Here is a 25,170-nt window from a genome sequence, read left to right as displayed (position 1 = left end):
GATTACCAAATGTTTCAGACTTGTTTTTAGACCTGGTCTAAAACATTTAGTAATTAGGTGGGTAAAGTGGGGGAAATGGTCAAAAGATGCAATTCACGAACGAGTAGCTATGACTGACATCCTTCTCCTTTGATGAGCTCTCCTCTGCATACAATCAAACTCCCACATAATTAATTCCAAAGGTTCCATCCTCACGTCTAAAATACCTCACAGAATTACTTTACCCACAAAATTCAGCTGGTCTAATCTCTGTCTGAAAAAGTGGGCGTGGTTACTCCTTGTTTGCCTCTGTGACTTGTGTAATTACTGAATGTTAGACCAGGTCTAAAAACAGGTCTAAAACATTACACCAAACCATCAGGAGACTAAAAACCATCTGTCGACTAGTCTAAACTGCTTAGTGAATTGAGGCCATAATGTATACCGGGAGGAGCTCTGAGAGGGGCAACTAACAGTCTCTTGTTGTGCGCACAAATCATCTGACCCTGTCCACCTCTCTATGGCCTAAATTCATAAAAGGCTTTGCGGTAAACAAATCTGGGAGGAAAATACAGCATTCGGTATTTTAGACCTTTGTGTGCTAATTCATCAGGATTTTCACAGCTGCCTTTGAAGTTGGGTAAATTACCGCAGCCCATTGAGTGGTACAGCAGAAATGTGGCATTATCTCTTTTGTTACAAGCTGTAATTATGGTTCCCTGCACAGATGACTCGCACAGACTTTGGCTCCCTGCACAGATGACTCGCACAGACTTTGGCTCCCTGCACAGATGACTCGCACAGACTTTGGCTCCCTGCACAGATGACTCGCACAGACTTTGGCTCCCTGCACAGATGACTCGCACAGACTTTGGCTCCCTGCACAGATGACTCGCACAGACTTTGGCTCCCTGCACAGATGACTCGCACAGACTTTGGCTCCCTGCACAGATGACTCGCACAGACTTTGGCTCCCTGCACAGATGACTCGCACAGACTTTGGCTCCCTGCACAGATGACTCGCACAGACTTTGGCTCCCTGCACAGATGACTCGCACAGACTTTGGCTCCCTGCACAGATGACTCGCACAGACTTTGGCTCCCTGCACAGATGACTCGCACAGACTTTGGCTCCCTGCACAGATGACTCGCACAGACTTTGGCTCCCTGCACTTTGCATTGTTAAGACCTCACCGGAGGTGTCTGTAATTATTGCCTGGCTTACCGCTTGTTGAAGGTTTTATGCATTGACATTTGCTGACAATTTACTGACATGTGTTGGAGGTAACTTCAACCAAGTCGGTAATTTTCCTCACTGCTTGGTAATTTAAGTTTTTTTCATGCGGTAACCGCCTTTATGAATTGACAGTTTGCTAAGTGCTCGGGAAAGTCTGCTGTTTACAGCATTACCACACACGGTAATGTTTTATGAATTAAGGCCATTATGTAACCTGGCACAGCTCAGTCAGATCTTTACAAAGCAGATTGCCCCCTTAAAATTCGAACCCCCCCCTCCCCTTCCGGTATGTTTTTTGACAGTGGTGATTCATTCTTTGACTGCCGACCAGAATTTCCCTAAACTTGGGTCTCCTCCTCTCCATTCACTTAAATCATGAAGCTTAGGACTGGAAATGGCAATGGACCATTCACCATATAAAGTGGCAATGCGATTCCCATTGACTGCAGACACACCTTGGCATTTTTAAAAGGCAGCAAAGCAACAAACCGGGTATTTGAAGCAAGGAAACAAAGCAAAAAAATCTGTTCTCCAATGGAGATAAGTGTTCCATGACTCCATAGCGAATTACACTTTTTTGAGCAGTCTAAAATTAGCTGATCACCCCATTCTAACTATGGGGATCAGTACTACACACACACAGGAAATGGTCATTCTATAGAAAATTGCAGGCATACACCCATAAAAATAATTTACTGTAATTGCCATGTTATAGGTTTAGCAATCGGAAAAGTGATAGCTAATTTGGAACTACATGTGAATTACAATGGGAATTACCATTTGCCATAGCAGCGCTCACTAATTTGAGGCACTGGCAATAGCCAGGTCACAAATTTATGATAAATTGTGTAATTATGGTGCTGCTGGCAATAGTCGGAGCCCGAATTACAGGGGGGAATGAGTGCCTAAGTTACCTGTAGGGGGATAGTTTAGAAATAGGGCAGTAGTGTAGCTAGATCAGGGTGCACCATCTTTTGGCTTCACCCTGTGCCCAAATTTCCCTGTGCCAATTTTATATGTACGCTCTGAAAAATGCCTTTATTTCTGCAGTGTTAACTGCTAATCGCCATGGCAATCTCTCCAATATAACTACATTCGTATACAGTATGTTAACTCTTTTGATTGCTTAGTAGAATGCTCAACTGGAAGCTTTGTTGATGTGTAAAACATTTATAAAGAGGTGAGCATTTCATCTTACCTCAGGCTGTAATGTTTAGTTATCCTTTCCTGTTTCTTTGATGTTGTCAGTCACGCTTCTGAATTGTGGCGATACAGGAGATGTCTGGAAGCAATGTTTAATTTTAACATGTGCATTAAATAATGGATACATTTGGTTCATTAAATATTGAGTTACATTTAATGCTTTCTGAGCGGTGTCTAAAAGGGCCAGAGTAGTGTGCTAGATTTAAGTTGCACAACTCAAGACAATGTTAAATGAAGAAGTAAATACTTCCCCGATTTTGTTTTGGGACTAACTATGTCGCACTCCAATTGAAAGGGCCACTGGACACATGGAAACTCCAAACATCAAGCAAGTTTCCTACTGCCTGTGACAAAAAAAACAATTGCCCTAGCATGAAAATCACTGATCTAGGATGGCAATTAAATGTTGCCAATCAAAGCTTTTGTTTTCAATTTTGTAACCATGTGCCATTTAATTGATTGGCTTCTGGTGAATAAACAGGTTTGAGTATTTTCTCTTCCTGGGTCCATGGATAGTTGCATTTTTGGAGGAATATTTTGTCATCACTGTTACCCACCCCTCCATCCACCCAAAATCAGCATTTTAAAGCGGAATGAAACCCAACATTTCTACTTTGCTCTAATAGATTTACAGCATATTCTATACAACCAGCATTTTTTTTACTAGAACAGCATTCAAAGGGTTAACACAGGCCTTAGAAGCTTCCCTGCCAGCAGAGTTGGACGGATCCAAAGTTGTAGATAATGTTATCTAATGTTTAATTGTATTAAGTGAGGAATGTAAACAAAGCCTTCTCTGACACTGACAGGTCTCCTAAAGACAGTGAGACAATCCGAAAGCATCAGAAAGCATTTATGCTTAAAGAGAATCTGTATTGTTAAAATCGCACAAAAGTAAACATGCCAGTGTGTTAGGGGACATCTCCTAATACCCTCTGTCACAATTTCGCCACTCCCCGCCGCATTAAAAGTAGTCAAAAACAGTTTTAAAAAGTTTGTTTATAAACAAACAAAATGGCCACCAAAACAGGAAGTAGATTGATGTACAATATGTCCACACATAGAAAATACATCCATACACAAGCAGGCTGTATACAGCTTTCCTTTTGAATCTCAAAAGATCATTTGTGTGTTTACCTTCTGTCCCCTTCTTCTCTCATGCACTGAACATTACAGGCTTCCTGCAGACAGCTCTGCCTGTGCCTGTGTTTGTAATTCCTCAGTATGTGTCAGCCAGATACTTTCACAGCCTAGCAGAGGAGGATTTTTATCCAGCTCTCTTCTATCACTGATAAGATAGCAGAGAAGCTGCTGGCTTATGTAAATAAAACACACACTGGAGTGTGCATAGAGGAACAGACCAGCACGGAAGAGTTGGCAGCCTTCCAGACACAGGCCGACAAGTCTGACAGGGGAAAGATACATTGATTTATTACAGAGACCGTGATAGTACAAAGTGCTGCAGTGAGCCAGAACAGATTAGAATAGGTTTAGGAACTTGTAGGATGGTAGAAAAAACGTTGTAATTTTTGTTACAGAGTCACTTTAAGTTAGATGATGAATGATGCAGTTATAAATAAAATGCAAAGTAAGCTCTGAGTAAAAAAAAGTGTACTTTGGGAACGTGTAATTTCTAAATGAATAATACTACTTATGCACAAAAGCAAATATGCTAACCGTATGGCATATAAAAAGTAGGAAAACATGGTTGTATTGAATATGTCAGGGTTTTATACTGCTTTAAGGTCTCGTTTCCACAAGCAATTGATAGGCAGTGTAAAGCCTTTCAAACTCTTACACCTGCTTGCTGGTGCCTGGTAATTGCTCACTGCTGCCTGGTAACTGCTTGCTGAGCACAAAGTTCAATTGCCCGTGGAAATGAGCCCTTACAGTTTGTGTTACTTGCAAATTGACAACCTTTATGGACTGATGCATAGGCTATATGATTTTATCTTATTAGTATTTTTTTAGCATAGACTGGAAAATACTATTGATATGACAAATATAATTTTTACTTTGTACTGGCCAGTTTACGGCAGATTCATTTTGTCCGCTTTAAAATTTGTAGAGGAACAGAATTGGTAGGACATTCATTGTCATTGCTCCATATCAGCCTCCATATCCTTCTCACTACAGGGTCATCTTAAAGGGGAACTGAAGAGAGAGGTATATGGAGGCTACCATGTTTATTTCCTTTTAAGCAATACCAGTTGCCTGGTAGCCCTGCTGGTCTATTTCTCTACAGTAGTATCTGAATAACACCAGAAACAAGCATGCAGCTAGTCTTGTCAGATGTGACTTTAAAGTCTGAAACACCTGATCTGCTGCATGCTTGTTCAGGGGCTATGGCTAATAGTATTAGAGGCAGAGGATCAGCAGGGCTGCCAGGCAACTGGTATTGCTTAAAGGGGTTCTTTCGCAAAAAAAGTAGGCAGTTAAAAAATGTAACAGATGACAGGTTTTGGGCCAGTCCATCTTTTTAAGGGGGATTCTCAGGGCTTTCTTTGTTTTCAACAGCATTTCCTGAACAACAGTTTAACTGCCAAAATAGCAAGATACCAGCCGGCCTCCCTAATCACTTGCACACTATTGTGTCAGTTAAATTTTGCAACTGTTGTTCAGGAAATGCTGAACAACAGAGAATCCCCCTTAAAAAGATGGACTGGCCCAAAATCTGTCACATTTTTTAACTGCCTACTTTTTTCGCGAAATAACTACTTTAAAAGGAAATAAACATGGCAGCCTCCATATACATCTCTCTTCAGTTCCCCTTTAATGTATCGGTGCCACCCTTTAGTGTAGCATGCAAGTTGAGTTTAAGAATATTACATTATTCAAGTTACCTTGCCTATAGAAAGGCTCTTCTGTTTGTAAACATCATTTTTGTACATTGTACGTTATAGGCTGAATTTTCTACTTAAAGGGGCACTATTGCGAACAATTGTTAAATTTAAAATATGTGCAAACATGGGCAAATAAGAATACATTTTTTCCCAGAGTAAAATGAGCCATACATTGCTTTTCTGCTATGTTGCTGTCACAGTAGGTATTAGAAATCTGACAGAAGTGACAGGTTTTGGACTAGTCCATCTTTTCATAGGGGATTCTCAGCAAGGCTTTTATTCTTTATAAATATATGCCCTAAAAAGGATTTAAACAATGATTCTAGCCAGCCTCCTTGCTTGCTACAGCTGGACATAGCAACTGCCATTCACTAAGTGCTTTTGTAAATAAATAAATCCCAGAGAATCCCCCATGAAGAGATGGACTATTACAAAACCTGTTTTTTCTGTCAGATTTCTACTGCTTACTGTAAGTGACAGGCAGCAATGTAGGGGGAAAGTAATCTATGGCTCATTTTACTCTGCAAAAAAACATACTTCTTATTTGTATATGTTTGCTCATATTTTACATTTTACAATTTTTCGCCATAGTGCCCTTTTAACGCTGATAAACTTTAGCTGCAAAAATTAGGCACATCATGAAACTATGAAATTAGTGGTATTTTACCATATTAATCTTGCCATGTTTCATTTGGGACATTGGCCTCAATTCACTAAGATCATGCTGGAGATAAGGCAAGAGAAACTTTCCTCCACACAGTGAGAGATTTATCGTATCTCTTCATTCCTTAACCACCTTAGCGGTATGGACGAGCTCAGCTCGTCCATTACTGCCAGAGGGTGCCGCTCAGGCCCTGCTGGGCCGATTTTGATAAAATAAAAAGCAGCACATGCAGCCGGCACTTTGCCAGCCGCGTGTGCTACCTGATCGCCGCCGCTCTGCGGCGATCCGCCGCGTGCAGCGGTGAAAGAGGGTCCCCCAGGGCTGGATCGGAGGCGGCTGATGTCAGGACGTCGGCTGACGTCCATGACGTCACTCCGCTCGTCGCCATGGCGATGAGGAAAGCCGGAGGCGATCAGAAGAACGGATTCGGAGCGCCCTCTAGTGGGCTTTCATGCAGCCAACTTTCAGTTGGCTGCATGAAATAGTTTTTTTTTAATTTAAAAAAAAAACCTCCCGCAGCCGCCCTGGCGATCTCAATAGAACGCAAGGGTGGTTAAGTTACCGCCTCTGTAGTTAATTTACCTCCTCTGTAGTTATTTTCACACAGAGTTAATTAACAGCCTGTCTTTAACTCTGGAGTTATTTTAAGAATTGAAGAGTTAACTTAAAGACAGAAGAGTTAACTTTAGGTTTGCCTGAGGTAAAATGTTTCCTGAATACTACATGCCTTATCACCATGGTGATAACTCTAGAAACATTATTAAAGACAGGAGATAAGCTTAGTGAATTGAGGCCATTGTGATTTAAATAGTGTGTGGAAAAGTTGCAACCTCTGACAGGTTTTTATTGCTGGCTGTTTTCTTGTTTGAGTAGTGCCCTCTCATTTCCTCTTTTCAATGATGTGCATGGTCATGGCAGAAAAAAATAAGTCCAATGAATACCTGACAAGAGGTTCATACTATTCCTACTGAGTCAGCAAGCAAGAAAATACTCAAACTAATTTTGAGTACTTTTTCAACTACTTTTTGATTATTCAACTGCAAATTGCAAATTTATATTTTAGACAGAAGATGGAAAAAATGCTCTCCCAAGAGAAAACTTTGAGAAAAAGTGAATTGAATAATGGCCCTTGCCTATTAAGCTGCACTAAGAGATGCCATGATTAGTGCTTGTAACAGAGTATCAGAATTAATTTCTACTCCCATTGCATGTTTCACCACAACCTCATTTGTGAAGAAAGTTTCTCCCACAGGACTCAATACGCTTAAAGCTGGACTTAAATGCAAACAGCCAAATGCACAGTTCAATTACATGTGTAGAAACTGGTTTAACTACCAGTAGGTTTGTAATCCTGTTAAGCTAGTCCTGAGATACAGGTGCACCTGTCAGTGCTTTAGCTAGGTCTATGATCTCACGGTTTTGTGCTTTAGATAAAGACCAAGTATAATGAAAACAATCTTTTTGCTTTAATGATTGCATGTCATTGTCCATAATACCAGCACCCTGTTTGTAACCAATATGACTCTGCCAGTCTCTTTTATGAAAACAATGAAAGGAACTTGGACTGTTGGGCCTCATTTCTACTAGATGCTTGTTTTGTGGTTCCAGGAGTTAGACGCACATTAGCTCTCATCCCAGATTAATCAATGGGCTCTTCACATGTGTTTTTTTTCACGTGAGAACAAAAACTTACAGCCTGGTGTTGGTTCCAGACACTTTGCACTTTTTTTTAATCATGCTGCTCCTGGAAACTTTTTTTTTTTTTTCTACATACAAATGTGATGTGTGGTTTACAAAAAATAATAATTAAATTGCTATTTTTATAGTGCTGGCATCTTCCAGAGCGGTTTTCTAGTATGTAGTCTTGTCACTAGCTGTCCCTCAGCGGAGCTCACAAATATAATCCCTATGTCCATCACAGCCAATTCTCTGCTTTTTTGGTATGCAAGCACAAGGAGTACATGAAAACTTTGTGCAGATAGTGTAATGGTCCGGAGTTGAACCAGGGACCCAGCAAAGCTGAGTGCTTTCCTCTGTGCCACTGTGCTGCCCACAACATGCATGGGAAAATGCAAACAGACTGCAAGTGGACATGTGGCATAAACCAGGTGCATTGAGGGAGAGTCTAATTTTGCAAAGCATACAGAATATGAAAATAACAAGTATTGCTTTAAATGTTCAGAAGAATGTTCTGAGGCACTAAATAGTTAATGGTAGTCAGACGTAGGTATTATTATGTAATTGGAATTTTCATGATGGTGGATGAGTCATAGCTTTTGTAAATTGTTTCTGATTACACAATCAGAGTTGCAGCCTGTTGAATGCTCAGCTTCACAGCTGTCACAGATAGTACATTACACATTTCCAGTAAACCTCTTTATATTACTTAACCCTTTTCCGGAAACTGCCCTTGGTTTGGAACGTGACGTCCGCTGTAATTTCTTTCTCCCCTCTATCATCTCCTGTTGTTGAAATGGCAACTCTACATACGCTAATTAAGAACTCCCAGCTGAGTTAATCAGAGTTCCCGAGCCAGAATAAAATGTGATTTCTAAAAATAGAGCAAGTCACCAATGAGTTCTGTAATGAACGGACTTTTTGTGTGACTTGACAGGCGTACAAAGGCATTTTTATTTTAAAGAGGTAGGGAAATAGAATACGGGAAATGAATTACATGTGCCTGGAGAGAGAATAATGCAAGTGAAACCTTAATCATTACTTTTCTTTTTTCCCCTTTCAACTGTACATGAGGACAGATCTGCAAGCACTGGATTTCACTGTAAACATTATACAAATCCTGGACAAAAAAAATAATCCTCTTCACATAGCGCTAAATATGAAGTGCCATTCCCATCACCAGTTTTGTTCAAACTACCTTAAGGCTACTTGCACACCAAGACGTTGCGTTAGGTGCCACGTTAAGGTCGCATAACGTGCACCTAACACAACGTATGGTGCTGCAAGAAAGGACGGTAGAGTGAGCCGCGTTAGGCAGCTCTATCCCTATAAGGTCTCCCAGAGTGGCGCTGATTGGCCGGCGGGACCACGTGATGCGGAGCAAGACTCTCCGAATCACGTGGTCCCGCCGGCCAATCAGCGGCCGCCAGTGCAGTGAATATTAAGTAGCCATGTGCGCGGCTACTGTAGCTGGCTCTCCCCGCCTCCTCTCCGCCCCCCACTGAGCATGTGCAAACAGTCTAACGCGGCTATAGCCGCTCTAACGCCGTAGCATGCTGCACTTTCCCGACAACGTGCAGCGTTACATGTAACGCAACGTGGGCTGTGTGAACAGCCCACTTGTGTTACATTGCTGTGCGTTGGGGGAGCGTTACAGGCGCACGTTAGTCCCTGTGTGTAAGCAGCCTAATCCTTAAAGGACAACAGAGGTGACATGTGACATGATGAGATAGACAGGTGTATGTACAGTGCCATGCACACAAACTATGCTGTGTTCCTTTTTTTTCTTTCACCGTCTGACAGAGTAAAACATCAGGTATGCAAGTGACAGTTTCTGTCTGGGTCAGCACCGGGTCGGACTGGATCAAAATATAGCATAACCCTCACTGATTAGTAGTTACAGCCAAAAAACACTTTCCTGTCAGTAAATGGCTTCTGAGAGCAGGAAAGAGATAAAAAAAAAAAGCTCAGTAATTCATAGATTTGAGCTCTGGCATACCTCAGTGAATGTGTCCTTGAGCAGGGACAATGAAACAGTAAAAACTTAAAAAAAATACTAAATTTAAATATAAAATAAAACTGGGATATCTAAAAAAAAAATACATTTTTAGGAGGATAGATACAATTGTTTTCTCATCAGTTTATTTTAACCTCAAATGTCCTTTAAGGCAAATCTGAAGTGAAAATAAACTTATAAGTTGATGAATTGCATGGTTTACTAAAGCACTTTGCAGTGCTACTGCTATATGTACCTATGTTTATCTCAATGTCCTATGTCACTACAGGTTTGCTTTGACCTCAATGAGGCACTTTGCATACATTGACTCACTCCATCACCCCCACCTTTAATCCAATTACATTTTTAATTGCATCTGCGCCTACCATTGTATACATGTAGGTGTCAGCAGAAACGTTCTGCTTTTGTACAATATGCACTTGGCCTGTTGTGACACTGACAAAGGAAGCATGTAGTGATTTACGATCAGATGAAGGAAAGGAAAGCGAACCTATGTAAGTGTTTTGATGTCATGAAAAATAACAATTTGGTCGCTCATTAGGCAAGATAACAATTTTATTAATAACCATAATAACCTTGATTAACCTCCCCGGTGTTTAATTTCTGCACAATTTTTGTATAAAAAGAGATAAAAAAATTTTAAGCATTTCTTTATATTGTAAGCATTTTTGCGTACTGCTTGAAAGTTGCGTTTTTGCAAGCTGTCCACAAGCATGTGTACAGTATAAAAAAGCTAAACCTTTTTTTGTTTAACCACTTAATGACAACCGGACTCCTAAAAACGGTAACAGTAAAAAAGGGCGCAGGAGGCTAGTGGACAAATCGGGCGCCGCCATTCACTCCCATAATAAATATTGTTTAATGGGCGCCCGATAGGAAAAAAGGGCGCCGGAGAAAAATAACGTTTTAAAAGCGGCGCCCGGAGACTGTTTTATTACTGCTTCTCATGATTAAACATTATTTAATGATTTATACATTTTTTAATATTATTTTTAAACGAAAAACAGTACAATATTTTTTTCAAACATTATTTTTAAACGAAAAACAGTACAATTTTTTTTTTTTACATTATTTTTAAACGAAAAAACGCACAATATGTTTTTGAAACTTTATTAATGCTTATCACAGGGGGGTCTTAGGTTTAGGCACCAACAGGGGGGTCTTAGGTTTAGGCACCAACAGGGGGGTCTTAGGTTTAGGCACCAACAGGGGGGTCTTAGGTTTAGGCACCAACAGGGGGGTCTTAGGTTTAGGCACCAACAGGGGGGTCTTAGGTTTAGGCACCAACAGGGGGGTCTTAGGTTTAGGCACCAACAGGAGGGTCTTAGGTTTAGGCACCACCAGGGGGGTCTTAGGTTTAGGCACCAACAGGGGGTCTTAGGTTTAGGCACCAACAGGGGGGTCTTAGGTTTAGGCACCAACAGGGGGGTCTTAGGTTTAGGCACCAACAGGGGGGTCTTAGGTTTAGGCACCAACAGGGGGGTCTTAGGTTTAGGCACTAACAGGGGGGTCTAGGGGTTAGGGGTAGGTACAGGGAGGGTTAGTTAGGCACCAACAGGGGGGGGGGTCTTAGGTTTAGGCATCAACAGGGGGGTCTAGGGGTTAGGGGTAGGTACAGTGAGGGTTACTTAGTCATTTTTTTTTTAAACGTTATTATACGTTTCACTATTTAAACGAAAGATTAACGTTTTTACAATTGCTGTTAATGCACATTATTTAATGATTTATAACTTTATAAAACATTAATTTTAAACGAAATACAGTACAATACATTTTTAAACGTTATCCATGCTTATCGTTTAAAACCCCGCGCCCTTTTTTCCCAGCGCCCCTTTTTAACGTACTCCCTAAAAACATCCTGCTAGAGCCTCTTAATGGCTCCAGGATGTTTTTATAAGTCAAACAGTGCTGCTGTGCGCATGCACATACGCGCTCCCGCACGTGCGTGTGCACGTGAGATTAGTGAGAAAGAAAGAAAAAATACACCTTTATTTCCAAATATATTGTCACCATACTTTGTACTAGGGACATAATTAAAATCTTGTGATAACCAGGACAAATAGGCAGATAAAATGTGTGGGTTTTATCTACAGTAGCAGTGTTATATATTAAAACTATAGGGGATGAAATTGGAGAAAGTGTATTTTTTCATTTTTCCCTTGGTTAAACCTTTAAAATGCATAGAAAATAAACTAATTGCTGAAAACAAATAACCCCCAAAAGCCTAATTGGTGGTGAAAAAAACAAGATCTAGATCAATTCATTGTGATCAGTAGCGATTAAGCTATTGGCAAATGATTGTCCATTAAAGTGGCTATTTTTTTTTCCTTTAATGTTTGCTACTATTGGCACTGGCAGTAGAGCTGCCCTTAGGTTTTTCTTCTTTTTTTTTCTTTTTTTTTTCTTTCTTTGTATTGGATCCAATACAGATGTTTGTATTGCATCCAGTACAAAAAAAAAAAATTGCCGCACACCAGGGGGTGCACACATCGTCTTCAGAGGTTTATGTTTCTAGAAAATGTAGTAAAAGTTATTGATCAACATCTATGAAATTATTCCGCCCCTATTGACAGTTCCTGTGCTTGCTTTCAGGATAGTTTCCAATTGTGACATTGCATTATGTTGCGTTATTATGTGCACATAACATAACTAAAATCTCTTGCGGTGGCATGCAGTGTAATGCAGGCTAAGAAGCAACATTGACTTACAATGTGCGTGTTAATGTATGTGAATCTAGCAGCACACTGCATTGTAACAATTTAAGTCCACCTGGACTGGTTATAGACTTTGAATTGCTCAGCATTACAGTATTCTAAACAATGTCCATTATATAATGTGTCTGTGTAAAAGTACCTTTAAGCCTCATACACACTTCCATCTCCTGTCGCCCAGTGGCGACTGGGACACTATCCCTCAGTCAACCATTTGGGATTGATGCTGTACAGACAGGTCCCTAGCCTGCAGGCTAGCGAGGTATTCTGTCGCTATGTAAGATATGGGCGGACGATGTGTGGAGCGCAGATGAGAACAATGGAGTCTGGCTGCATTCAGGCATGATAATCCTGCAGGCTAGATATCTCGCTGTCCTATCTGGCCACTGCACACAAGCTAGATTCTCATCCAAGGTGGCCTTTAGTGCCCATCTCTGTCGGGTTTAATCTAAAGCTGGCCACTAACGGTCCAATTTCTAGTGAAAAATCGTTCGAGCGATCAGAAATTCTGATCGGACGAAAAATCGTTCACTACACCATCAACTAACCAATCATTGCTTCCTATCTATCACGACCACCAAGAAAATCCAAATTTTCGTTCGGCGAAAATTCATTCAGGCGACATTTTTTCACTCGTTCATAATCGATTGTGTCCACCAATGGAGAGTATTTACAACCAATCCGATCAGAATTTCTGATCGCTCGAACGATTTTTCGCTAGAAATTGGACCATTAGTGGCCAGCTTAAGATGTGTACAGACCTGCAATTGTTAAAAATAAAGGTACCTCCAATGCAAAGTAAGTTTGGTGGTTGTGATCCTGATCGAATTGCAGAGAGTTACTAACCTGAAGTAAGCAAGGTGAGAGATGAACTTCCAAAATGTGCTGCCTGCACAATTGTTTCAAGTTAGCAGTACAGTGAGTAGTGAGGCCAAGATGGTGAATAGCAGCCTAAGAACACTGCTGTTGCAGAAAAAAAAAGCCAACAAAGCTACATTTCCATCCTCATCCTTTTCTTTCCAGCGTTGTTAATGTTTAGCAGAAAAGGAATACAAGGTCAGCTGTATAATTTGTTCTAGATTCTTGATTGTATGGGAACGTCATTGATATGTGAAGAAAAATATTGATCATGGGTATGTGGCCTTTTAATGTGAGGGATTCATCCTCCTTTAATTAGTTCTATTAAATTTGTAGGCATGCCTTGGCCTGCAGAAATCGCATAGCTCAGCCTTGGCTTTCCCAGGAATTAAGTTGGGCCAATATTTTACAGCGTTAACCTCCCTAGTGTTCAATTTCTGCAGGATTTCTGTGCAAAAATTGATTCAATTAATTTTCGTGGAATTTTTGCTTACAACTTACTAAAATCTGTCAAGCAAGGGTCTAGTATCCATTTTAAGTATAATAGTTTTTCAAAACAAAATGTAAAAAAATGTAATACAAATTTCTAAAATAAGCTTTTTTAGTAAGAAATAGAAAAATCCTCCTCAAATATGGATGAAGAAATAAATCTACAGATGCAGAAATAAATACCGTACAGTGTTTTCCTAAAACATCTCCCTTGTGTGGTAAAATACAACTTGAGGTGCGTACACACATGCGACTATAGTCGTTTGTAACGATCGTTCCCCAATCTTTACCAACGACGATCGTTACAAAAAACGAACCACCGACTATTAAGGCAAACGATGAACGAGCCAAATCGCTACAAAAGAAAGTTCTGTCTCGGCGGATTTTAACCAACGACGATCGTTTGCAAAAGTAGTACATCGTTGGAAACGATCGTTCGTACTAGGCTTGACATGCGCATTTCACTATTTCTCCATGGAACTTCTCGTTTTTATGCGCAGGCGCAATAGTTGCCTTCTGTGATGTAACGTTCGTTCTAACGATCAGATCGTTACACACATTTTAAAACTACCTTTACTTAGGTCGTTCTTTCATCAATTAAAAGTTCGTTCGTCGTTCTTAACGAACGATCGTTGTCGCATGTGTGTACGTAGCATAAGGGCCAGTTCACACGCACATTTGCACGTCATTTACCGCTATTTATGCAAAAGCAGCATTTTGATCTTTATTTTGTCCACTGTCTGGTCGTCCTGGGGTGCAGCACTCCTGTGTCCCCACTGCGGAATGAAAAAGGACGATCGCCGCTGAAAGTCGACAAATGCTTTTCTACACGCTTGCAGAAAAGCATTTGGATGAGACACTGGGCAGGTGATTGAGACATCCGCCTGAACCAGCCCTAAAGGTCCATACACACACTGGTCTGATTGGTGCATCATAACGACTGCCATGGTGGGGGTGGTCATTATGGTCAGACCAGCATGACTACATCAGGCGCACAACAATTGCATGAACATCCGAAGTGTTAGATTTTTAGCAATGCCCGAGCACAGCACAATAGCATTGTTCTTGCTGCTCCCACCATCAGAAACGTCTACATTACACACGCTAATTGTTTCTTTGCTCTCCCCTGCATAGCAAAGGTGTGCAAAGGCTGATGACACTTCTGCACAGTGTTGTTAGTGCACTGTCGCCTTTGGCTGATGACGCCTCTGTTGCAATGCACTGGGGGCGAAGGGACAACAAGCACATCTAATTTTGCGGCTTCCAGCGGGTCGGGAGGTGCCAAGAACAATGCCGTTGGGTCATGCTTAGGCATAGCTAAAGGTCCAACATGCCAGATCTTTAGGGATAGTCATTGGGCCACTGTACACACTCTGGTCTACTGCACAACTCTAAGGCTGCTTTCACAGTAAGACGTTACAGGCACACGTTAGTGCAGCCTGTAATGCAGCCCAACTCACAGCAATGTAAAATTAATGGGCTGTTCACAGTGCCCACGTTGCGTTACAGGGTAACGCTACACGTTCACATAGAGTGCAGCATGCAATGCGTTCTAAGCGGCTTTAGCCGCGTTAGGCTGTTTGCACCTGCTCAGTGATGTGGGTGTTTTTATTTTTGGGGGCGGAGAGGAGGTGGGGAGATTCCGCTAATGCGGCCAGCCACATGGCTAATTAATATTCACTGCACTGCAGTGTTTATTTCCTGGAGCGGCTGCTTATTGGCTGGCGGGACCACGTGATGCGGAGTGTTCCGCTCACCTGGTCTCCGCCGGCGCATAGGACAAAACAGACGCACCAAGAGCTGCTTAGCGCAGCTCTAGGTATCGTCCTGCTCCAACACCACCAGGCGTTGCGTTAGGGGCACGTTATACGACCTATAATGTGCCCCTATAACGCAATGTCCTGGTGGGAAAGAGGCCTTAGCCATGGTGGTCGTTCTGGTCCGTCAGACCACTGTGGCAATAATTGTCATTCTCTGTACAATATACAGTATGGTATTGGATTCCAGAAGTTTTCTGTAATGCTGAAAAATGTGTCTACTGCCAGTAGGTTGTTCACATACACCATTAGAACTCTTTCCAGGCCGGTTTTCAGCATGGACAAAGCTAACTCCTCTATACAGTTTGCAGAAAGTTTTTTATTTATTTATTTATTTTTTGCCAGCCTTGTCCTTGTCCTTACCATCAGGGAGGTTAATAATAATTGTACGAATGAGTATACAATAGGCCTCACCAAGGATGATACTCTACCTTTTACCAACACTTGGGATATATGGCTACAATCTAAAAATAGTTATCACATTAAATTACCCACCTGATATGCCTACTGGTAAGATGCCTATTTGAACGTAATATGTTTAGTTGCCTACTGAACTTTTTTACATTCATTACTTGAGGTTTATCATATAAAACACACTTACAGGCCTTGTTCACATTATAAATTGCAAGGGGCTGAGCGGTTTATGAAGAGGTTTTTGAAAGCACTTTTCTAAGCGCTTTCAGAGCGATTTTCACTTAGAAAAGCTAACATCAGTCAGGAAGTTAACTTCTCTTTGCCCCCTCACAACTCTTTGCCCCACAAATGAATAAATACAATGCATTTATTCACTAAAAGCCCCAGGAAATCTGTTTTCAAAGCACTTTTTCAAGTGCTTAGAGATTTCCCTATCCTTTCTATTAAATCGCAAATGCTCTGAAAATGGTGCAGGAGCCAGGTTTGCGATTGGCTAATAAACTAACATTGCACAAGTGCTTTTAAGGCTATTTTAAAACCGGCAGTGATAAAAAAAAAAAAAAAAAAAAAGCCCCAAATGTGAACAAGCCCACACTCTGGACCCAAGCTATTTGTCCTTTCTCCTAGTTAGACTCTAGAATAGGACATGTCTTAGTTGGTATCCCTTCCACATTGGAAGGAAACTACAGTTTCATTTTCCACAAGTCAGGCGTGAGTGTTATCACTTGTCTTTTTCTTATCCATCCCACCTAATAATCTACAAGTGTCCCTGCGTCCCATGTCTGTGTGTCAGTGCTTTTGCGCTACTGTGCACGTCCTCAGGGCCGGTTTAAGCAACAATGGGGCCCCAGGGCAAAATAAACCTGGGGGGCCCCCCCAACATATACCCCGGAACAAAAATCGGCATTAGGGGACCTTTTTTGCAGCTGGTATAGTCAGGGTGTGAAGTCCCAATCGGTCAGAGCTCCACATTCTGGCTATCCCAGCCTGCATGGGGGACAAGGGGTTAAAAAGTTTCAGGAGGGGGGACCCCACATTTTAAAAAAAAAAAATTCCCACACTATAAACATAAAAAAAAATTGGGAAAATTGGGAAAATAGGAAAAAATGCCAGGGATCTTCATACAGCCATATTGCGGCTGTATAGAGATCCCTGGCCAAAGCGCTGTGGCTGCGTATGGGCCCCCTGGAAACCCCGTCAGGAAATGTATTGCACTTTCGTTTGATGCATGTAAAATTACACTACCGTTAGGTCTGCTACTAAAAGTTACATTTACCGCATTTAAAACTATACTTTTTTCCTTCTAAACTTTAAAATCGATTTTCTCAAAAACTATAAGGTCTTTTTGAAAAATTGGTTTTTCCTCTTATTCCTAATGATCTCCTTAACATATCCTGCAAATTTAGGGTTTCTAGCATTTAAGGTGGATTTGCTATTAACCATTAAAGTCGGCAGGTTTTTAAATGTGTTTTTTTTTTTCCTTTGAAACTTTAAAATCGATTTTCTCAAAAACTACAAGGCCGATTTGAATAATTTTTTTTTCCTCTTGTAGCCACTGGGGGCCCCTACAAGCTCTGGGGCCCTGGGGCAGCTGCCTCCTTTGCCTTAATGGTAGCGCCGGCCCTGCACGTCCTGCACTGACACAGCCGTTTGGACAGGACGCAGGGGTCTGGTGCGCACGCTGGCTTAGATCACTAGTATGTATATGTGTATAGATAGATAGATCTTGGTTAGACAATGTAGTGATTTGATTGATGTTTTGTAATGCCTTATATACCATTTCTCAATAAAGATATTTTGAATAAAAAAAAATAAAAAAATTGTAGGCATGTATGTAAAAAAAAAAACAAAAACAAAAAAAAAACAGCTGACCCATCACCAGTTGTTATAGAATATTTCCCATTGGTTAGGAGTAGGTGAGAGTAGAATTTAGACTGGATGGTTGACATTTATGGGTTAGTGTTTATTGTAGATGAATCTTGACATTGCTATTCCATTGTACTCTTTTACCTCTAGAAACCTGTCAAGGCATATTTATGCTTGTGTGGGACACACTTTCCCAATTCTCAAATTCTGCCTGTCTTTGTCCCTTCTTTGTCTTTCTGCCGGTCTTCCTTCCTGTCTCTTCTCCTGGCATTCAGTTGAAATTAAAGTAATCAAAGACCTTCCTTGGCCTCCACCAGTGGGACAGCTGGACAGCAGTACAGTCAGCCAGGAAAGTGATGTGAGCACGTCATTGCCTCCACAGCCTTCATCTCCTCCTCACTTACCATCCCAGAGCAGCCTTGAAGACACCAATGGTGGGTTAATGATCAGGAACCATAAGTTCCATTTTGTTGCACTCCAAATGGTTATACAAAGTCTCTAAACTCATGTGTTATCCTTTCCAACAATTTATGCAGGAACTGTTTTTGATTTGTAGCTTACCTATTGTAAAAGGGCACTGGACATTTTAGAAGTCCTTGTACTGTTAAGTAGTGCCTTTACATGATGCTGTGCAGGTTTCTCATGAATATACACTTCTTACTGCGGTTACACAATTTGGCAATCCATTAAATTTGGAGAAGGGAAAAAGTTGCATTACTTTAAAAATAACATTTTTTTCAAGTGAACAGGCCATTTGCCCACTTATAAATAGGTGCCTACAGTTTATAAAGACCTATACTGATCAGGCAGTCAAATGGGGAAAACATCCTTATTCCTCAGAAATTGACAAAGTATGCAGAGAAGGGCAAACGTGGCATAAACATGGTTTAGTTTGCTTTAACAGTAAATTCATTTTGACTTTTTGTGCAATGTGACTAAAGGAGGCTGCAAGCAGTCATCAGTAGCGTGACGTGTAAGGATGATTTAATTGCTTTGGGGGTGATCCACTAGTTTTTATTTATACGGCTTAAGTTATGGTGTTGGATCCACAGGGGAAGTTGCGTAGAAGGATACTACACAATGCTTGGTTAAAGATCCTAGCCTAGTTAAGAGGAGAGCGCTGAACGATAGTTGTTAGTCTGTAAGAACTAAAATAGCAATGTCCGTAGGAGACCTGCAAACACGATTTTTATTAATAGACCTAAAACCATAAGAAAGCAGGTAAACCATAGTGGTCAGATACGTTTTCAAAATATTACTGATTGGGAAATAAAATGAGTGAGTTGTATGCCTGTAGATACCTTAACGTAGCATTGTAGTGGGAATGATATGGAGGTTGCCAAATGTATTTACTTTCAAACCATGAATAATGCCAGGATTTATTGCTGTTCCTTTTTTTCTAATATCTTAGGCCAGGGCTTCCCAACACAGTTTTCAAGTACCACCAACAGTGTGTGTTTTGTGGAACTCCACAGAGGTAGTTAATTAGCTCTGAGACACTAATTACCTCACTTGTGAATATTTGTGGTTTTCTGTTGGTGGGATTTGAGGACCGGGTTAGGAAGCACTTATAAGCCACTGATCCAGAATGAGGAAGCAGGTAACGTCTTGACCATATTACCTGCATGCTAGTTTAGGTGTGCCATTCAGACACTACAGAACTCTGGGAGATCAGTTGGTCAGCCATGCATTTGACATTGTTTAAAAAGAAAGAAATATGGCAGCCTCCAGGTCACCCTGAATACAGGGTCACTTGAAATCCTATTCCGCTTCAGCTGATTAAAAAAGCCACCTCCTCAGCTATAATTATATACTCTGCAAAGACAATCTTATGTCCAAATGTCATAACTTAACAGATAAGTCTCTCCCCCCAACCCCGCCCTGCCCCCTTAAGTGCAAGTAATTATCTTGTCAGCATTTTTATTGCTACGCCTGTGTAGCTTATTACACATGCAAGAAGAGGGGGATAACTGGGACACTACTAGGTGACCGGTTGTTTACAAATATCACCAAATTTGACCAATTCCATGCTTGAGGAAAAGAAAAACCTATGTGAGCATCAATACAAAGCCTACCGGCAGAGAGTTGAATTGGGGCCCTTTTCCATTTACGGAGTGATACGAGCACAGCTACTATAGCTGTATTGCATCACTTCCGCTGCTGGCCGTGTCACTTCCGCATCGGGAGATGAGGAAGTGCTGGAGGGGATGGCGGGCGGATGCGGCTGTGCTGCGTGCTGCAGATTCTCGGATCGCTCCGCATGCAATGGAAACTGTTCCATTGCTGTGCATTGGTTTCAGGACACTGCATGTAATGGAAACTGGCACTTAGCCTGATCCGTTACAATACGGTGCTGTGAACAGGCCCAAAGAATTATATGAGCAGTGAGCTGACATGCAGAATTATTCTACAATGCAACTGAGCACTGTGAATTAGCCAGAAGACATACACAGCTGACTGCAAACTGAAATAGAAAGATATTTTTTCATAACAGTAATTAGCAGAAATTGTTATAAGAAGGAAATACATTTGGGATGGTAGCAAGGTTTCAAATCTTATGCTCTAAAATTATAGTTCTTTAGATGTTTTCAGAAACATTTGGGGAAATATAATTATTGAAATTAATATAGACCTCTAAATGACTGCAGTGCATGATATTAATGCATGTTCCCCACTCCAGTCCATTTGCCTCTGTTTGAGATTCACTAACAAGCCCACATCTTGGGCCCTTTAAATTGCAAGTTTCAGTCAGAGGGATTCAGGACATGAAGAGGTCATGTGAGACAGATTAATGATAGAATATGTTTGAACATTTTTTCAATTGTCTTTTAATTTAAAGAACAAATATTTGACTGAATTGATTTAGAAATCTTTATTCTTTAGCTCCCTGCACAGCAATTTTTTTTAAAAACTTTTTTTTTTTATATATCCATTCTTAAAAAATAAGCTGTAGCTCAGAATGTTGTTGTATGCCTTTCATCTTTATATTCTGGAAATGCACTGTATGTCCACCACTTTCAGAATTTCCCAAAGGAAAAAGAGAAATCCTTCTAGCCATCTCTTTAAAGTTCAAGTGTTTTTTTTTGTTGTTTTCTTTTACCAAACTGTATTCTCAAGTTTCTTTTCAGTAACTGTATATTTCATTGAGAAAGCTGGCTTGCTTTGCTCCCTTTGACCCCCTTCTAATTTCCTAGTGGTTCTGAGCTATCTGTGTTCTCTAACACTCATCTGAACAATTCCCAGCACATTGAACCCTGATCATCAATGCTGTGCATTGATGAGGAGCAAGAACTCTGAAACAGCTGTATGCATGTTGAAATAAGCATAGTGGGAAGATATTGAATCACATGCATACCATTAAAGCAGATAGATGTACAATATAAATGTTAAGCATAGTGGGAGGGATATTGAATCAGTTATATCTGCAAGTGTTAGTACAGATGAGCAAGGTGGTCTCCAAGTGGTACATATTACATTATTCTGGTCTAATGGTCTAATTCTGGTAGTCTCATGTGCCCTTAAAATTAATACCCTTTAAATGTATACCAAATGTACACACTGCTGACCAAGGTCATGCTGACCATATGGTCTGCTAATATAGCCCTAGCTAGATTGATGCAAACGGGCTATAAATATGGCTCTGTAAATGTAGTACCCCATATATGCACACTTTACTATAGGGGATTTAGATGTGTATTTGATTTTCAGGGACACAAAGGGATAATTTGCATGTTTAGCAGTGATGCATCATGGGAGCCCTTTCTTGCTCATGTAATCCTGAATAATAAGATGGCAAATTCATATTTCGCCTTGTTTTTTCAGTGAGAGGACTTTAGTCCCTTTGGGGCTCTTATAATTTCCTAGTGTTCCTGGGCCACCATGAGCTATCTGGGTGCTCTGTTGGGTGGGAGTGATTACTCCAGATTATCTATGTGTAGAACCAGCATGTGGTGTAGAGCCTACTGATGTACAGAATGTTTCCACCCTGTGGAATTAATGTCTTTGCATTAAAGGGATACTGTAGGGGGGTCGGGGGAAAATGAGTTGAACTTACCCGGGGCTTCTAATGGTCCCCGCAGACATCCTGTGCCCGCGCAGCCACTCACCGATGCTCCGGCCCCGCCTCCGGTTCACTTCTGAAATTTCAGACTTTAAAGTCAGAAAACCACTGCGTCTGCGTTGCCGTGTCCTCACTCCCGCTGATGGCACCAGGAGTGTATAGCACAAGCCCAGTATAGTCTGGGCTTGTGCAGTACGCTCCTGGTGACATCAGCGGGAGTGAGGACACGGCAACGCAGACGCAGTAGTTTTCTGACTTTAAAGTCAGAAATTCCAGAAGTGAACCGGAGGCAGGGCCAGAGCATTGGGGAGTGGCTGCGCGGGCACAGGATGTCTTCGGGGGACCATTAGAGGGCCTGGGTAAGTTCAACTCATTTTCCCCCGACCACCCTACAGTATTCCTTTAAGTTCAGGAAAACAGTTGTAGTGCCAAGGAATGCAATAGGTTCTACTCCCTGCTTTGTGCAGAATTAGGAACCAAGGAAAAAAACGGGGAATACAATTCTGAATGGATCTTATTCCATCCACTTATACAGGTTTGCAGAAAGTTTACTAGAAAAAAAAGATAGCAGATGCAGAGAGAAGGTATAAATGTGCGTACACACGTCAGATAAAAGTCTTTGGAAAATGAAAGATCACAGACCAATTTTACCCCCTTCCATGTAGTATGAGAGCCATACTCTACACAGTCTATTCTATTGAGCTGAACTCCCCATCAGACAGAAATCTTTGCAAGAAGCTGCACACACAGATGCTGTACACATTCAACAGATCAGTATCTGCAAAAGATCTGTTCCTGCAAAAGATCCATTCCTGCAAAATGCATTCATAGTCTATGATATCTGCAGATCCCATACACACCGTGTTTAATGGACATTCATCTGCAGATCAGCCAATTATCTGCCGATCTGAAGATCCAACCTGGTGGATCTGATCTACAGATAATTGTCCATTAAACAAGGTGTGTATGAGGTCTGCAGATATCAGACTATGAATGCGTTTTGCAGGAACAGATCTTTTGCAGATACTGATCTGTTGCATGTGTACAGCGGTCTTTGTGTGCAGCATCTTGCAAAGATTTTTATCTGATGGGGAGTTCAGCTCCATAGAATAGACTGTGTAGAGTAAAGGCCCATACACACGTCGGATTTGCGCGAACGACGGGTCGTTTGAACGTTCCGTCCGCACGTTTCCGCATGAAATCCGGCGTGTGTACAGACTATCGTTCGGGAGATAAGACTGGTTACCAACGATCCGCCGGGCGGATCGCTGGTAACCAGTCTTATCTCCCGAACGATAGTCTGTACACACGCCGGATTTCATGCGGAAACGTGCGAACGACGGAACGTTCAAACGACCCGTCGTTCGCGCAAATCCGACGTGTGTATGGGCCTTAAGGCTCTCATACTATATGAAAGGGGGTAAAATTGGTCTGTGATCTTTCATTTTCCAAAGACTTTTATCTGACGTGTGTACCCACCTTAAGATAATTTGCAATGCCTTTCATTTACAAAATATCTTGTGTAATGACGAGGTATACATGCTATAGACTTTTGTGCTGAGGTGGAGTAATTCTTTACGTATGTGTGCTTGTGTGAGCATACCGATTATTTTTCTATGTGTTTTCTGAGTGTCTGTGTATTCTCTTAAGTGCTTTTATCCCACTGTCTTAACTGCATGTGTTTCTGTGCAAAAATACATACAGCACGGTATATGAAAAATGCAATACATGCAAACTCATTAGTGACCATACCAAAAAATGTTCTCCATGTGAAACTGCATGCAGGTACAGTTCACAAATTGCATGTGTTCAAACACAGGCACACGTTTGCTGTGAAGGAGCCCTTAGTGTCTGAAGGACGTTTCAAATCCTGAAAATTGCAGGAAATGTCATTTGCAGGAATTAAGATGCCAACTCCTGTGACATATGCATTCTGCAGTCTGCGCTGTTTAGTTTGTAGAACATGGCAGAGATGAGCTCAAGTAGAGGAATGTTTAGGTTTCCATTTAAACCATACGTTGCTTCTACACAATGCTTTAAAACTGCTGTTCCTTGCATTGAGCCATTTTATCTATGGTCTGTCTGCGTCTGACTTTGCTAAAGAGCATTTTACAGCATTTCATATGTGTAGGTTAAGGCTGTTGGTGTTTTATGCATATTTTCAATGGTTGTACTCCTTTTTATCTGAATCTGAACACCTCTGATGCCCTGTTTACTGCCTATTATCTATGTCTGGGATAGATTTCAGTCACCCTTCACCATGTCTTTCTGCCACATCGCTCCATTGCCGCTGCACTCAGTTGTCAGCTTCATACACTAGTCAGGTGCTAATTTTATTTGCTCCTGACCATGTGATCACTGTAAGCCAGTCACAGTGACCACATTAAGAAAGTGTAAAAAAAAAACAAAAACAAAAAAAAAAAAACCTCAGTTTAGTTAAAGGCTGTTCTATTCTCCTTTTTCAGCATAAGCTCTTGATTTATTTATACTGGCCTGTAAACAATTTCTCTATTTTGAGCTTTTCTCAACCTTTCCCTTCTAAAGAATGAAATGTATTTGGTGTTATATTTTTGGTTTCTCATATACCAGTGTCTATAAAAGCAAAATGATTTGTGTAACCCTTGTCAAAATGATTGGCTTATAACTAAACGTACGTTTCAGCTTTGATGGCATGTATAGCTTTAAGAACGTTTTACTGACGGGCACATAATAGAATGTTTTATTATAATCTAGACTGGTGTCTGTAGGGAATGCATAACTGTAAAATATTCAATATTGTGTGGATTTAGGATTGTATAACCTTCGCAGGTTCTCTAGGCCAGTTTGATTATATAGCTGACCAGTACATGGAACGCCGTCTTCATCCTGTGTATCCTGGTTAGAAGAGAAAAGCAAATTTATAGCTGAAGTATGGAAGCACAAAAGAATAAAGTGTGTCTGTGTGTCTGTGTGTCTGTGTGTCTGTGTGTCTGTGTGTCTGTGTGTCTGTGTGTCTGTGTGTCTGTGTGTGTCTGTGTGTCTGTGTGTGTCTGTGTGTCTGTGTGTCTGTGTGTCTGTGTGTCTGTGTGTGTCTGTGTGTGTCTGTGTGTGTGTGTGTGTGTGTGTGTGTGTGTGTGTCTGTGTGTTCAGAAATAGATCTTCCTTAAGTCTATGCTTCTTTGCGGTCTTCAGTAGGACAAAATGGAATTTCAAAATATTTGCCTTAAGTTACTGAAGTATAAAATTTAAGCAGATTGCAAAAAAGCAGCCTTCAGGAAGAAGTACATGCAGAAAGGGTTTTAATGATGCTATTAGTCAATAGACCTTCTAAAGAAAAGACGGCATTGAAGGGCTTA

At 41.1% G+C, this 25,170-nt stretch overlaps 1 protein-coding gene across 4 annotated transcripts in view; it reads left to right on the top strand.

Moving 5' to 3' along the window:
* The window catches only part of SHF (Src homology 2 domain containing F), a 345,620-nt gene that overhangs the window by 218,216 nt on the left and 102,234 nt on the right, over positions 1-25,170 (top strand). For 2 of the 4 annotated variants that reach the window (XM_068275594.1, XM_068275597.1), the window contains exon 4: positions 18,051-18,209. The exons of 1 other annotated variant lie outside the window; for it this stretch is intronic. In XM_068275594.1, coding sequence (XP_068131695.1) covers positions 18,051-18,209 — 159 coding nt within the window. The remainder of the gene's footprint in view (positions 1-18,050; positions 18,210-25,170) is intronic. One more of the 4 variants, XM_068275595.1, reaches the window with a different exon arrangement.

Source organism: Hyperolius riggenbachi, chromosome 3 (genome assembly GCF_040937935.1).
Source record: "Hyperolius riggenbachi isolate aHypRig1 chromosome 3, aHypRig1.pri, whole genome shotgun sequence".
Lineage (NCBI taxonomy): Eukaryota > Metazoa > Chordata > Amphibia > Anura > Hyperoliidae > Hyperolius > Hyperolius riggenbachi.
Note: the sequence above shows the minus strand (reverse complement) of the source record. Positions and strands in the feature narration are given on the sequence as shown.